The following is a 13,328-nucleotide window of genomic DNA, read 5'->3' as shown; positions in this document are numbered from 1 at the left end:
ATAATTCCAAAATAGGGTTTTTTTGTAGAAATATAACAGTTGAATGAAATACTGTTTGTGTATTCATTACCATATAATACAATACATTTTTTGAAATGAACAAGCCACCATCTCCAGAACTTGTTTTTCCAGACATTTATGGTTCCCTCGGGAATCCCATAACCCATCTTCCTCCTGGAGGAAGACATCTCTGATCCCTATCAGGAAGTGTGACTTTACAGAAAGAGCAGTGTGACTAAGGAATCAGGTCACCCCAATCAAACAGAGCATATGTTTTAAACGTATCCATCCTCTTATACTACTAAGACTGTCAAGAGTATTGGAATTCAAAGTCTAAAACCCACCCGAGATCTGTTTCCAAATGGAGTGTTCATTATGGACTTTTCTCTTCCACAATGCTAAATCACATGCTTCAGATCTTCTGCTGTGAACTGTTGCTGCTTACTAAAAACACAAAACAAGATAATAAGTGCCCTGGAGCTTGGCAAGTTTGTTTTAGCCTGTGATGTTGCCAGTGATTTTCAGCCCTAAATCTGGACTGTAAGAGCCCCCAATCACTTTAGGAGCACTCGAACCCCGAGCAGCCTCTGATAAATGTTGCCGCACCTTCCCAGCCCCCACGACTCCCCGACACCTGGAGTTTTTCCTTCAGCCCTTACTGTGGGAAGACAACCTGACCTGAGATCTCAACAATATTTCATTTGTTACCTTGTTAAAAACAAATGAAATGGAAAAAAAATACAGTTCTAACCACCTTTCCCTGAATCTACTGCTCCTCCTTCCTGACCCTTCCCTCAGGATCTTCTCTACTTCCCTAGGACGTCTAGGGCTCACATTCTTCTCCCCCTCAAGGGCAAGAGCTTCACTGCTCCCAAGTCCTAGTCACTGGACCCTGAACCTCCAGGGATCCTCTCTGATTCCTCCCTGTTCTCTGCGTCCATTCCGGGTCCACAGGGTGAACTTTCCCCGTGTCCTACTCTCCCACAACCACAGTTCGCTGCCTCTTGCCTTCAAAATGGCCAAGGGCTCCTTCTTCCCCCTACCTAGCCCCTCTACTTCCTCTCCAGTTCTTCTCTGTGATTGACTTGGCTTACTTTCCGTCAGGGAGGAACACACCATTGAGTGACTTTCCTGGCTTCCTCCTCCCTCGCGAGGGTGGTGCCAAGGGAATTGGTCATTTCAAGGATTAGGTAGCATTTCCCCCTCACTTTCTGGTTCCTTGGGGAGGAAATAGCTCACCTTGTGCCCCAAATTCCTCAACATCTCTTGTTTAGTTTTATGGTATTTAAGTGCTTACTATGTGCCTGACATTGTACTAAGTGCTGGGATGGATACGAGCTATCAAGCTGGACATAATCCCTGTCCCACATGGGTCTCACAGTCTTAATCCCCATTTTACAGATGAGGGAACTGAAGCAAAGGGAGGTTAAGTGACTTGCCCTAGGTCACACAGCAGACGAGTGACAGAGCCAGGATTAGAACCCATGACCTTTTGACTCCCAGGCCCATGCTCTATCCACGAGACCATGCTGCTTCTCTAATTGGGATTTTTAAAAATTGTTTTATTTGGAACTGGGAGAGAAGCTTGGAGTGCTGTAGGGCAGAGTGGCATGTCTACAGATAGTACAGATTTCTATAGGCAGTAGGTGGTGGTTGGTGCCGTTGGACACGTTTCCTTCTCCTCAGGATTTGCTGTGATAGTATCACCAAGGAACCTCATCTGTAACTGAGCAGCTGCAGGATTTGAGCCAGGTAGCTGTAACTTTGGTGAAAGTGAAGAAGGCGAAAGCACTGACTTCTCCCTCATCAGTGCTTCCACTTCACAAACAGATTCCTGGATTCAAACTGCAGCAAGATATGAAAGAAACTCATCTCAGCCTCCCTGCAGTCAGAGGCAGAGTATTTACTATTTTTAATTTGAGATATTTTTGTTTTTTCAAATGAGAAGGCATTAGGTGGTTGCTTTTATTGAGCTAGGGTCTCTCAAGTTTAGGATAGTGTGTAAATTCTGTTCTAAAGGACTATGTGGGGCAGGAATTCTGCACAGGTATTACCACCATCTTTTTTATCACAAGTGCCCACTCCCAATTTCCTTCCATCATCTCTGACAAAACACATTAATAATAATAATGTTGGTGTTTGTTAAGGGCTTACTATGTGCAGAGCACTGTTCTAAGCGCTGGGGGAGATACAGGGTAATCAGGTGGTCCCACGTGAGGCTCACAGTCTTCATCCCCATTTTACAGATGAGGTAACTGAGGCACAGAGAAGTGAAGTGACTCGCCCACAGTCACACAGCTGACAAGTGGCAGAGCTGGGATTTGAACCCATGACCTCTGGCTCCCAAGCCCATGCTCTTTCCCCTGAGTCACGCTGCTTCTCTTGTCATTGGGAGTGCTCGAAGTGTTCAGTGTTCCCTATGGGTGTTTTCTACCTCCTGCAACTGCATTTGTTGTTTCTTCTGCGTGCTCCGTGGATGCCGTGTTTGTTTGCTTTGTTAGCAACTGCTTCTTAACGTTTTCATTTGTGATGCATTGCATATATGCTGCTCAAATGCAACATGGCAGCAGCAATCTTTGGTTCAAGCCATCTCTCTTCCACAGCATGTGTTGTCAACAAACATTTTTTTGTCTTACATCACTGATGGAAAGAATTTTATCTTTTTTTTCTTCACCCTGGTGGGGAAGCAGTTTTCTGGGTGGCTCCATATGGTGGGAAGAGTTCAGCCTTGAACATTAAGGAAAGACATTTCTGCTTTAATTCAGCAAATCAGTGAGCTGCAAAGAAATGATTCCAGCCCCAAAGAAGGGTGAGGATATTATATGTAATAAATACCTCTAAGGCTTTCATCCTCCAAAGTTTATTTAAATTTCTCTGCATCCTGTGCTGTTACTAGAAGGCAAGGAGAACAGACCTTATGATCTCATTATTCTGGGTGTCTGGGCATCATTCTTATTGAAGGGAGCCAAGAGAGAGCACTGAGAGACGCTGCCAAGAAGCAACCTGGCTTATTGGAAAGGGCATGGGCCTGGGAGTCAGAGGTTGTGGATTCTAATTCCGGTTCCACCACTTGTTGGCTGTGTGACTTGGGGCTTAACTTCTCTGTGCCTCAGTTACCTCATCTGTGAAATAGATATTAAGACTGGGAGTCCCACGTGGGACAACCTAATAACCTTGTATCTACCGCAGCACTTAGAACAGAAATACCATCATTATTATAGTTATTGGTTATCCTGCCCATCAAGTGGAACTTGGTCTTTCTGAGATGGATGAGTAGATTGAGGATGGGCTGCGCCCTGGACTTACTGACAGAGGGCTGCCTTCATACTCTTGTGTACCTGCAGAAATAACAAATGGACCGGCAGGCCTTGGTTCATGGAAGAGTTCCAGCCCAACCGAGAGAAGTTCTTGTTTCAGTCTTCCATTCTTTCCTCAAATAGTAGAATTCGTATAGGTTCTTCACGGCTGAAAAAGCTGTTTTCTTATGTGAATTGTCTTCTCCTTAGAGATAAGCTACTGCGAGACAGGTACTAAACTGTTTACATTTTTTTCCCTCTAGACTAAGCTCAAATACAGTTTACTGATTGTAAGCGATGAATGTACTTCTTTGCAGGATTTACTCAGAAACCTACAGTGTTATTTACCTGCCTCCCTCCTGTCCTAATCTATCAATCTTAAATGTTTTTAGGGTCTTCAAAAAGTGGAATACTTAATGGTAATATGAATATCCCATGATTGCTTTTTAGTTTAAAACAGGCCTGCGGAAATATTCGTTAAAATGTATTTCTTTGAACTGCCTGAAATGTGTTGATTGGGATCCCGCCTGACCCTGAATGATCCAGATCCACGAGATTGTACTATATTTGACACTCTATCAGTATTTCAGCAAGAGCTACCTACGGTATTAACACCTCATGTTAGATAGCAAAATCTCTAACATTTAACCAATATTCCTTTCTCGTCCATTTTTAATAAAACACAGTGGAGCTATTCATTATTAAATCATGTAAGCTTACCCGGTTGGTGTCTGGGTATACAAACAGTGTTTACTCACTGACTTAGTGATTGACAGTAGGACAGCTGTAAGATAGAGATAAACATGATTAATATTGTCTAATACCTGGAAATCTTGCAATTTCTTCTCCCACACTCTGACTTGTTCTCATGGTTTCTTTCTCAGTGCCAAGTACTTTAGATCACACTCTGCACTGAATCTTAGATCCAAACAACTGTCTCTCAATGGGTATTTTCCATTGGTGGAGCTCAAAGATAGGAAAGCGAGTCAACAAGTTGTCCAAAAGTTAATGCTGTTCATAGGTGGCAGCCTTTCAGTCAGTCAGTTGTATTTATTGAGAGTTTACTCTGCACAGAGCACTGTAGTAAGTGCTTGGGAGAGTACAGTATAACAATAAACAGACACATTTCCTGCCCACAACAAGCTTATTTCCATCTGTGTGGGGCGGTTGCAGAGGGGCAAGACTTGCAGAGGGAAAAAGTGATGTGTGGTTTGGGAGTTGTGGACAATCGGGCCTCACAGAGCATTCAAAGTTAAGTCAAAATGACTTAACTTTAGGTTTATTCACCCTTACTGAGAAAGACACATGGGATGAATGAAGCCGGAATTCTGGGTCGGAAAGGACTAACGGTGAATATAGAAGCTCCAATCCTACTGTCCAAATTCATGGGGGCACTAGTTCCAATCGCTGGGGCTGTGTTTGTGGGGCTGGGGTTAATGGAACGTAATATGGAACATCGTTGCAGTACTCTGCTCTACTCTACAGCACTGCTAAAGTGGCCAGAAATGGCGGGGGGTTTGGGACATGGGGGGGATATAGTAGAAAGTGACTGTGAGAGGGGAATAATTCCTCTCTCCTCCCCGCCCAATAATTCTTAGGGCTGAACCAGCATCTGCCTGTGCCCTCGACACTAAGTTCTACTTCTATGCTTTGTCTCCGCATCTGTCTTCATTTCCAAGATTGCACTGACAATTTCAGGTTAACTGTGAGCTAAAGTCATGTTTCCAACCCTGACCTCATGTGGTCCAGTCAGTGAGCTATAGAATTTGTCCAGGCAAACAGGAGAAAGGGAATGAACAATGAGGAACTAATAGAAGCTTTGGGATTTTAAGGTTTTGCACTTTGCAGGTGGGTGGTTAAGATGTGATTGGGAGAGAGGGAAATCAGGCTATGGAATAAACTTCACAAGAGAGCCTTTCGTCGAAGTATCTTGGGCCGTTTTGCAATAAGTTTGATTTATTGCAAGAGGATACATGTGATTGCACCAGAAGTTGAACTGCCTGGATTTTTGTTGACCCTCAGGGCAGAACCTTGCAGTGGCTGGAAATCCGGAGTCTGGTCTGACCTGCCCAAATAACTGGGTACGCCTGGCCAAGTCCAACATTGGCCAGTGGCAGCTCAAGCCAGTCCAACAGCACAACAGTGCCAAAATGAAAGTAGATAGAAACTTACATCCCAGAGATATCAAAAGCTTCCAGTCTGATGCCAGAGTAGTGCCATGTCTCAAGCAAAGAGTTTTTGGTGGGAAAGGGGAGCTGAATGCAGGAGACCAGAAGAGAGATGTTCATCTCTCTTGTTCTCTATCAGGAAACACTTTGGGAGAGGAAAAAAACAATTAGATTAACAGCAAGAACACTACGAATATGTTACTGGTAGGCGGGTCATCTTCTCTGCTGGGGGACAGGAATCCCTTGATAGATTCTTACCTCTGGTAGAAGAGACACTGCACTTTTTAGTACCAGCAGCAAAAGGTGGTATTGTTGTCTTTATCCACTATTCTGACTTCTGAATATTGATTGATTGAGAAAGTAATTCTTGGACCTGGACCCCCCCTTATTCCCTGGGATATTTGGTGCATTGGGGTTTTGAGGTCGACAATTCATCCGGGAACATCCTGATAAGGCCTCTAGAAGATAGGTGAAAAAGATCTATCTAGGTGAAATGGGGAGTGGGGAGGTGATGGGCTAACACGTGCTCTTTAATGGAATAAACTCACTGGAAGAATTATTATAGTTCTTTTAGCTTTAAAGTGGATGGATAGTTCATTTCCAGTTCAAGTCACTGAATTCAAAATTTCCCCAAACTCTTAAACATAAACCACTTGAGTCCATGTGATAGCCTTGTGACCTTCACTTCCCAGTTGGAAATTCTTACACGTAGAACTTGGCCATGCTTACACTTTGCTAATCAGAATGTGAGTGATTGTTGGTTTCATGGAATTGGATGAGGAGTCTGGTCTGGAGCCTGAACTTGGAGAGGTTTCCAAGCTCTTTTCCAGGAGGTGGGCGGCCATCTCTGGCAACTGCTCGCCATTCTGCTGCCAGCAGATTCTTCAGGACCATCAACCGAATGCTCTCCCTTGCTCATTTGGTGACCCTTCCTTTCTCTCTCTGTCCAGGGGGTGATTGCAGAATTGAAGGTGAGAGGGGACCCCCAGGTGACAAGTCTTCAGTGTCTAGATGATGACGATGATGATGACAGTGATGGGGTAAGTACACATCTCTCATCATAAACTCATATATACATACATACCCAGGCATACATTTATATGTGAATATATATTATTTATAATACATATCTACACACAGCTATATATACACTGTATATACAGTATATACAAAAATTGTATATTTGGCATGTACGCTTATACATTTACACATATTCAATCCGTTCCCCAAACCTGCCCATCTCACCTTCACAGCATCCACAAGACCCGCCCTTTCCTCTCCATTTAAACGGCTACATTGTTAGCACAATCACTCAGCATATCCTGACTGGGTTATTGCATCAGCCTCCTTTCTGATCTCCCATCCTCCTGTCTCTCCCCTCTTCAGTCTCTACTTAACTCTGCTTCCCGGATTATCTTTTCTACAGAAACGCTCTGGGCACGTCACCCCCCCTTCTCAAAAATCTCCAGTGGTTGCCTATCAACCTTCGTATGAAGCAAAATCTCCTCACTATTGGCTTCAAAGCTTTCCATCGTCTTGCCACCTCCTACCTCACCTCCCTTCTCTCCTATTACACTCTGCTCCTCTGCCGCTAACCCCCTCTCTGAGCCTCATTCTTGTCTGTCCCGCCTTCGACCCTGGCCCATGTCCTACTTCTGGCTTGGAATGCCCTCCCTCCCCACATCTGCCAAACTAGCTCACTTCCCCCCTTCAAAGCCCTACTGAAAGTTCACCTCCTCCAGAAGGCCTTCCCAGACTAAGCCCCCCTTTTCCTCTGCTCCTTCTTCCCTCCCCAACACCCCTACTCTCTCCCTCTGCTCTACCCCCATCCCCCCCCGCACCACAGCACTTGTGTATATTTGTACATAATTATAGTTCTATTTATTTTATTAATGGCGTGTATATATCTATAATTTTATTTATTTTGATGCTATTGATGCCTATTTGTTTTGTTTTTTTGGCTGTCTTCCCCCTTCTAGACTGGGAGCCCCTTGTTGGGTAGGAATTGTCTCTTATCTGTTGATGAATTGTACTTTTCAAGCACTTAATACAGTGATCTGCACACAGTAAGTGCTCAATAAATATGACTGAATGAATGAATGAAGCATATTAAAGTGTAAGACCTGAATTTCCACCATGCCCTGTGCTTGATTGAGAGGTGGCATTTGGGTGTTGGATTAGCTGTGGGACTGGAGCAAATGCGTGGGACTGGTCAGCATGGGTGGCATATTTACATATAAATTCCAGAGTGGAATTACAACAACTTTGTTGGGGGCACAGGACACCACTAAAGCCACAACAAACCCGGAGCTCTGTTATTAGTTAACTCTTACAACTACATAAAACCCTTGGCAAGGAAAGGTGATTTATCTGGTTCCCAGAAATTTCCTACTTAAAATTTTAAAAGAGGCAGGCACAGAAGGGAAGAAAGGAGTTATTTCTGAGGTATTTATCTTTATGGGTGGGATTGAACAATAAATTTTTCTTTGGCATTTAATGCTAATATCGGTGACTTGCCCTGACTTTGAGACAATCTCTCAATCAGTAAATCATATTGCTTGAGTGTTTCCTATGTGCAGGACACTTTGGAGAGTACAATATAACAGAGATGATACTTTCCCTGTCCACATCCGGCTTACAATCTAGACAAGAAGACAGACATTCATATGAATTAAATGACAGATAAGTACTATGGGGCTGAGAGAGGGGTAAATAAAGAGTGCAAATCCAAGTGCTAGGGCAATGCAGAAGGGAGTGGGAGAGGAGGAAATGAAGGCTTAGTCCGCTCAGGCTTCTTGGAAGAGATGTGCCTTCAATGAGGCTTTGAAGGTGGGGAGAGTGATTGTCAGATATGAAGAAGGAGAAAATTCCAGGCCACAGGCAGGAAATGGGTAAGAGGTCAACAGAGAGATAAGTGAGATCAAGGTACAGTGAGTAGGTAGGCATTAGAGGAGCAAAGTGTGGAGGCTGGTTGTAGTAGAAAATCAGGGAGGTGAGGGAGCAAGGTTATTGAGTGCTTGAAAGAGTAATTGTATCTATTAAGCGCTTACTATGTGCCAGGCACTGTATTAAACACTGGGGTGGTAACAAGCAAATCAGGTTGGACACAGCCCTTGTCCCACATGGGGCTGACGGTCCCAAAGCCGATGGTAAGGAGTTTCTCTTTGGTGTGGAAGTGGGTGGGCAACCACTGGAAATTCTTGAGGAGTGGGGAAACTTGGACTGAATTTTTTTGTAGAAAAATGATCTGGGCAGCAGAGTGAAGTATGGACTGAAGTGGGGAGGGACTGGCGGCAGGGAAGACATCAAAGAGGCTGATACAGTAATCAAGGCGGGATAGGATAAATGCTTTGAATGATGTAGCAGTTTGGATGAAAAAGAAAGGGTGGATTTTAGCGACGTTGTGAAGGTTGAACTGACAGGATTTGGTGACAGACTGAATGTGTGGGTTGAATGAGAGAGATGAATTGAGGCTAACGCCGAGGTTACAGACTTGTGAGACAGGGAGGATGGTAGTGCTTTCTACTACAGTGGCAGAAAAGTCAGGGGAAGGAAAGGATTTGTGTGAGAAAATAAGGAGTTCTATTTGAACATGTTAATTTTAAGGTGCCGGCAGTGTCTGCAGGACAGCCAAGTAGAGATAATCTTGAGGCAGGAGGAAATGGAAACTGGAGAGAGGAAGAGAGATCAGAGGTCAGCCGCCATGATGGCGGCTGGTGCTTGTTTGGAGAGGTAGGGTGGAGGCCATCACACCCCAAATGATTCTGACGATGGAGATTCAAACTGTGCTCCCTAATTCACCTGCCCACTGCTTCTGGTTGACCAATAGGTCATGTGTGGGACTGGTGTGGGGTTTTCCTTGCAGAAAGTAGCACAAATCTCTGTGTAAAGATTCATTCATTCAATCATATTTATTGAGCACTTATTGTGTGCAAAGCACTATGCTAGTGCTTGGGAGAGTTCAGTACAACAACAGACACATTCCTTGACCACTATGTGCTCACAGACTAGAGAGGGAAACATAAATTAATATACATACATACATAAATTACAGATATATACTTATGTGCTGTAGGGATTGGAGGGAGGATGAAGAAAGGGAGAAAGTCTAAGTGATGCAGAAGGGAGTGGGAGAATAGGAGAGGAGGGTTTAGTCAAGGAAGGCTTCTTTGAGGAGATGTGCCTTCAATAAGGCTAAATGGTGGTTTTTTTTAACACTGTCTCTCTGAGTAGTGCCAAGACTTTGCGTTTACCTGAACAAAGGGGATTTAACAATGCCTCAAGGTGAAAAACTTGGTATGCACATTCTCAGGCTATAGCTGACACTTGTTAACTAGTGCTCTACCTTCATCTAGCCAACAACAAATAATCACATTAGTAGTACTAGCTTTTTCCCAGTTCTCTGATGACCTTGACTAACTTCCTTTCTTCTGTTAAACAATTCAGTCATCTGGAGACTACGGAAGTGGACTGGAAGACAAGCAAGACCATCCGCGGAGAGAGCCGGTAAGCCCCAATATGAAACCTGAGTAGTGTTATTCCCTGAGTGTGAAGGGTTGGGTGGGAATCACCCCCTTTTTCATTCTGTTAGTTTTGATTTTATTCTTGTTCAGCAATGGGAGGGAGGTAGGGAAGAAGAGAGGGAGAGGGGGAGGGAGGGATGGGGGAGCAGGGGACACTGTTGAAGTCTCCTTTTCAGCGTTTTGAGGTACAAGAGAGATGGTTTGTTCAAAAACACAGAACCTTCACACTGCTTTTGAATCAGCTGCATTGACCCAACTGACACTCCTTCTAAAGCAGTTTACTTCTTTCAGGAACTGTCTGATTTTAGGTCCTTTCTAGTTTTAAGGCCAAACCACCTTTCCTCCTTAAGACTCTAGGCCCAGACCACTCTTTGCAAAAAGAGTTGAGAGAAATGGCTTGCTTAAGGCACAGAAGGCATTTTCCTTTTCTCCCCCAGGATATGTTATTTATTCCCTCTCCCATGTTGGCTCTATAGAAATCCTCTTAGGCACTGCAGAGTTAAATCTGGTTCACATTTCTTTTTCTTTTCTTCTCGGTCTTCAGCCTTTCCTTATCCTTCCAATCTCAGTAACCATTTTGAGATGACAACTATGTCATTTTTCTTTTGTCTCAAAAAACGCTCCCCGAGGACAGATTGCAGAAGTCCATTGCCTTTGGATAGAGGTGCCCCAGACATCCATCTCTCCCGAATACCACTTGCAGTGAAGCTAAATTTCTCTAGTCAGCCCTCCTGCTGAGAAACTCCTACAAATTTGGTGTTCATAAGATGAGTGAAATCAGTCCCCTCAAGAATAGTATTTACCGAGTGTCTTCTGTTGGCAGGGCACCAAAACAGGTGCTTAGGAGGGGACAGCAGAAACAATAGGGGAAAATTTTGCCTCTATTCTCTCGGAGGCCAATTCCTGAGCTTCTGTATCTCACCCTGAACCCTGCTGAGATGAAGTCCGTGCCATTTCATCACAGCAAGGCCAGCGATGAAAGCCGGATTCTCTCCCATCCTGCTAACTTCCCCAATAGCCATGAAAATGACCATTCTCAATTTTTCACCAACCACGCTGAGTATCACTTTCATTCATTCAATAGTATTTATTAACCGCTTACTATGTGCAGAGCATTGTACTGAGCGCTTGGAATGTACAAATCGGCAGCAGATAGTGACAGTCCCTGCCCTTTGACGGGCTTACAGTCTAATCGGGGGAGACGGGCAGACAAGAACAGTGGCAGTAAATAGAGTCAAGGGGAAGAACATCTCATAAAAACAATGGCAAATAAATAGAATCAGGGTGATATACATCTCATCAAACAAAATAAATAGGGTGATGAAGAGATATACAGTTGAGCGGATGAGTACAGTGCTGAGGGGGTGGAGCTACTGGCAAGGAGACACTCCCTCCCGGACCACCAAAAGAGGAAACGAACAAAGATTAGGTCATTTTTGGACTGCCACGGGGACCTTGGCTTGAGCAGAATAAACCTAAGCCTCAGTAAATGAGAAGTCTGCTGATGGCACCCAACATAAGAAGCATTGTTTTACAGTACTGTCTCTGTAGACATTCATAATGGCATGTTAGAATGCAGCCATAGCAAACCAGATTTTCTCTGCGTTCCAGAAACAATCAGTAAATCTCTTTCTCATAACTGTGAGCTAAGAAAGGGAAAACTGCCCTTTTTCGTATAACAATCTCGGATTTCAATCCAAACAGGGCTTCTGAAATTCAGTTATGGTATTTGAGAATGCCACTAAGGCTTTTAAGCTGCAGATTCAGGCTAGTTTGAAGCAGGCATTTAACATTTGCTACTATCACAAGAATACTTTGGCCGTTCCACTTTTTTCCCTTTTATTTGGACACATTCAGAGTTTGTCTTTTCTGATACTAGGAGTACTAGAAATCTTTTCCTTAGGGAATTCTTCGTCAATAAAGCATATTCACATATCAGTTGGAAGATTGCTTAATGAATTGATTCTAGAAGGAGAGTGTTGTTAATGGGTGTGAGCAACTTTTTCGAGAAGCAATGTGGCCTAGTGGAAAGAGCGCAGGCCTGGGAGTCAGAGGACCTGGGTTCTAATCCCAGTTCTGCCACTTGTCTGCTGTGTGACATTGGGCAAGTCACTTAGCTTCTCTGTGCATCTGTTGCTTCGTCTCGATTAGACTGTAGGCCCGTCAATGGACAGGGATTGTCTCTATCTGTTGCCAAATTGTACATTCCAAGTGCTTAGTACAGTGTTCTGCACATAGTAAGCACCAATAAATACTATTGAATAAAGTGGAGATCATGATTGTGAGCCCTATGTGAGTCAGAGACTGTGTCCAACCACTTACCTTGTATGTACCCCAGCACTACTTCAGTACGGTACCTGGCACATAGTAAGCACTTAAGTGTCATTTTAAAAAGAAAACAAAACACTAAAAGCTTATTTTTCACCCTCTGGTGATTTTATCTTTTGTTAGACCTATTTAGATCTTATCTAACTGCACCAGTTTGAAGATGCTGTGTGTCTCTAGGTTGTCTTTCTCAGCAGACAGTGCACAACTGGTGTCCTCACGGCCAACAAAGCCGTCATTGTCCATAGAAATTGCCCTCTTGAGATGCTCACGTCCTGCATTAAATGGAATGTCGACTTCCTCTGTGAATGAGTTTGAGCAATATCTGCTACTGATGGTGAATTCAATCCACATAATTTGGCCCCAGGGACCTGAGAATGGGTGGAGGGGGAACAAAATTTCTGCACTTGATAACTGTAAGTTTGTTGTGTGCAGAGAGGGTATCTACCAACCGTGTTGTAGTGTACTCTCTCGAGCACTTAGTACAGTTCTCTGCACTCAGCAAGCTTTCAATAAATACCATTGATGGATGTAATTAAGACCTTAAATATGGGAAATTCGCCCAAGGTATTTGACTCTGTGGTCTGGCCACACCTCAGATTTCCTCTGATATAGGGCAGGGTAATTTCATTTTTTTCTTCTTTGCAATAATAAAACATAAAATCCCTTCACTTGAGGCAATCAGGGCCCGATGGGATCGGAAGATATTCCAACTCCCTGTCTTCCAACACAAATCTTATTTCTTGATTACTTGCGTCTTCCCTCCCCATTTTATCCATTCATTCAGTTGCATTTATTAAGCAGTTACTGTCTGCAAAACACTGTACTAAGCACTTGGGAGAGTACAATAAACAGACACATTCCCTACCCACGAGGAGCTTACAGTCTAGAGGAAAAGCACTGGGCTAGGTTTTTGAGAAGAGTTGTTTCCTCTGAGTGGTGAACTCTTAAACATTCTGCAAATGGAGCAGTGAATCCAACTTGGAAAGGAGTCTGAATTCTCGGTTCACTCTCCT

The 13,328-nt window shown here is 43.8% G+C and overlaps 1 protein-coding gene across 3 annotated transcripts in view; it reads left to right on the top strand.

Annotated features, from left to right (window-relative positions):
* COL18A1 (collagen type XVIII alpha 1 chain) overlaps positions 1-13,328 on the top strand; it is a 253,843-nt gene that overhangs the window by 178,741 nt on the left and 61,774 nt on the right. For all 3 annotated transcript variants that reach the window (XM_039912631.1, XM_039912630.1, XM_039912629.1), the window contains 2 exons: positions 6,415-6,504; positions 9,911-9,970. In XM_039912631.1, the coding sequence (XP_039768565.1) occupies positions 6,415-6,504; positions 9,911-9,970 (150 nt within the window). The remainder of the gene's footprint in view (positions 1-6,414; positions 6,505-9,910; positions 9,971-13,328) is intronic.

Source organism: Ornithorhynchus anatinus, chromosome 7 (genome assembly GCF_004115215.2).
Source record: "Ornithorhynchus anatinus isolate Pmale09 chromosome 7, mOrnAna1.pri.v4, whole genome shotgun sequence".
Lineage (NCBI taxonomy): Eukaryota > Metazoa > Chordata > Mammalia > Monotremata > Ornithorhynchidae > Ornithorhynchus > Ornithorhynchus anatinus.
Note: the sequence above shows the minus strand (reverse complement) of the source record. Positions and strands in the feature narration are given on the sequence as shown.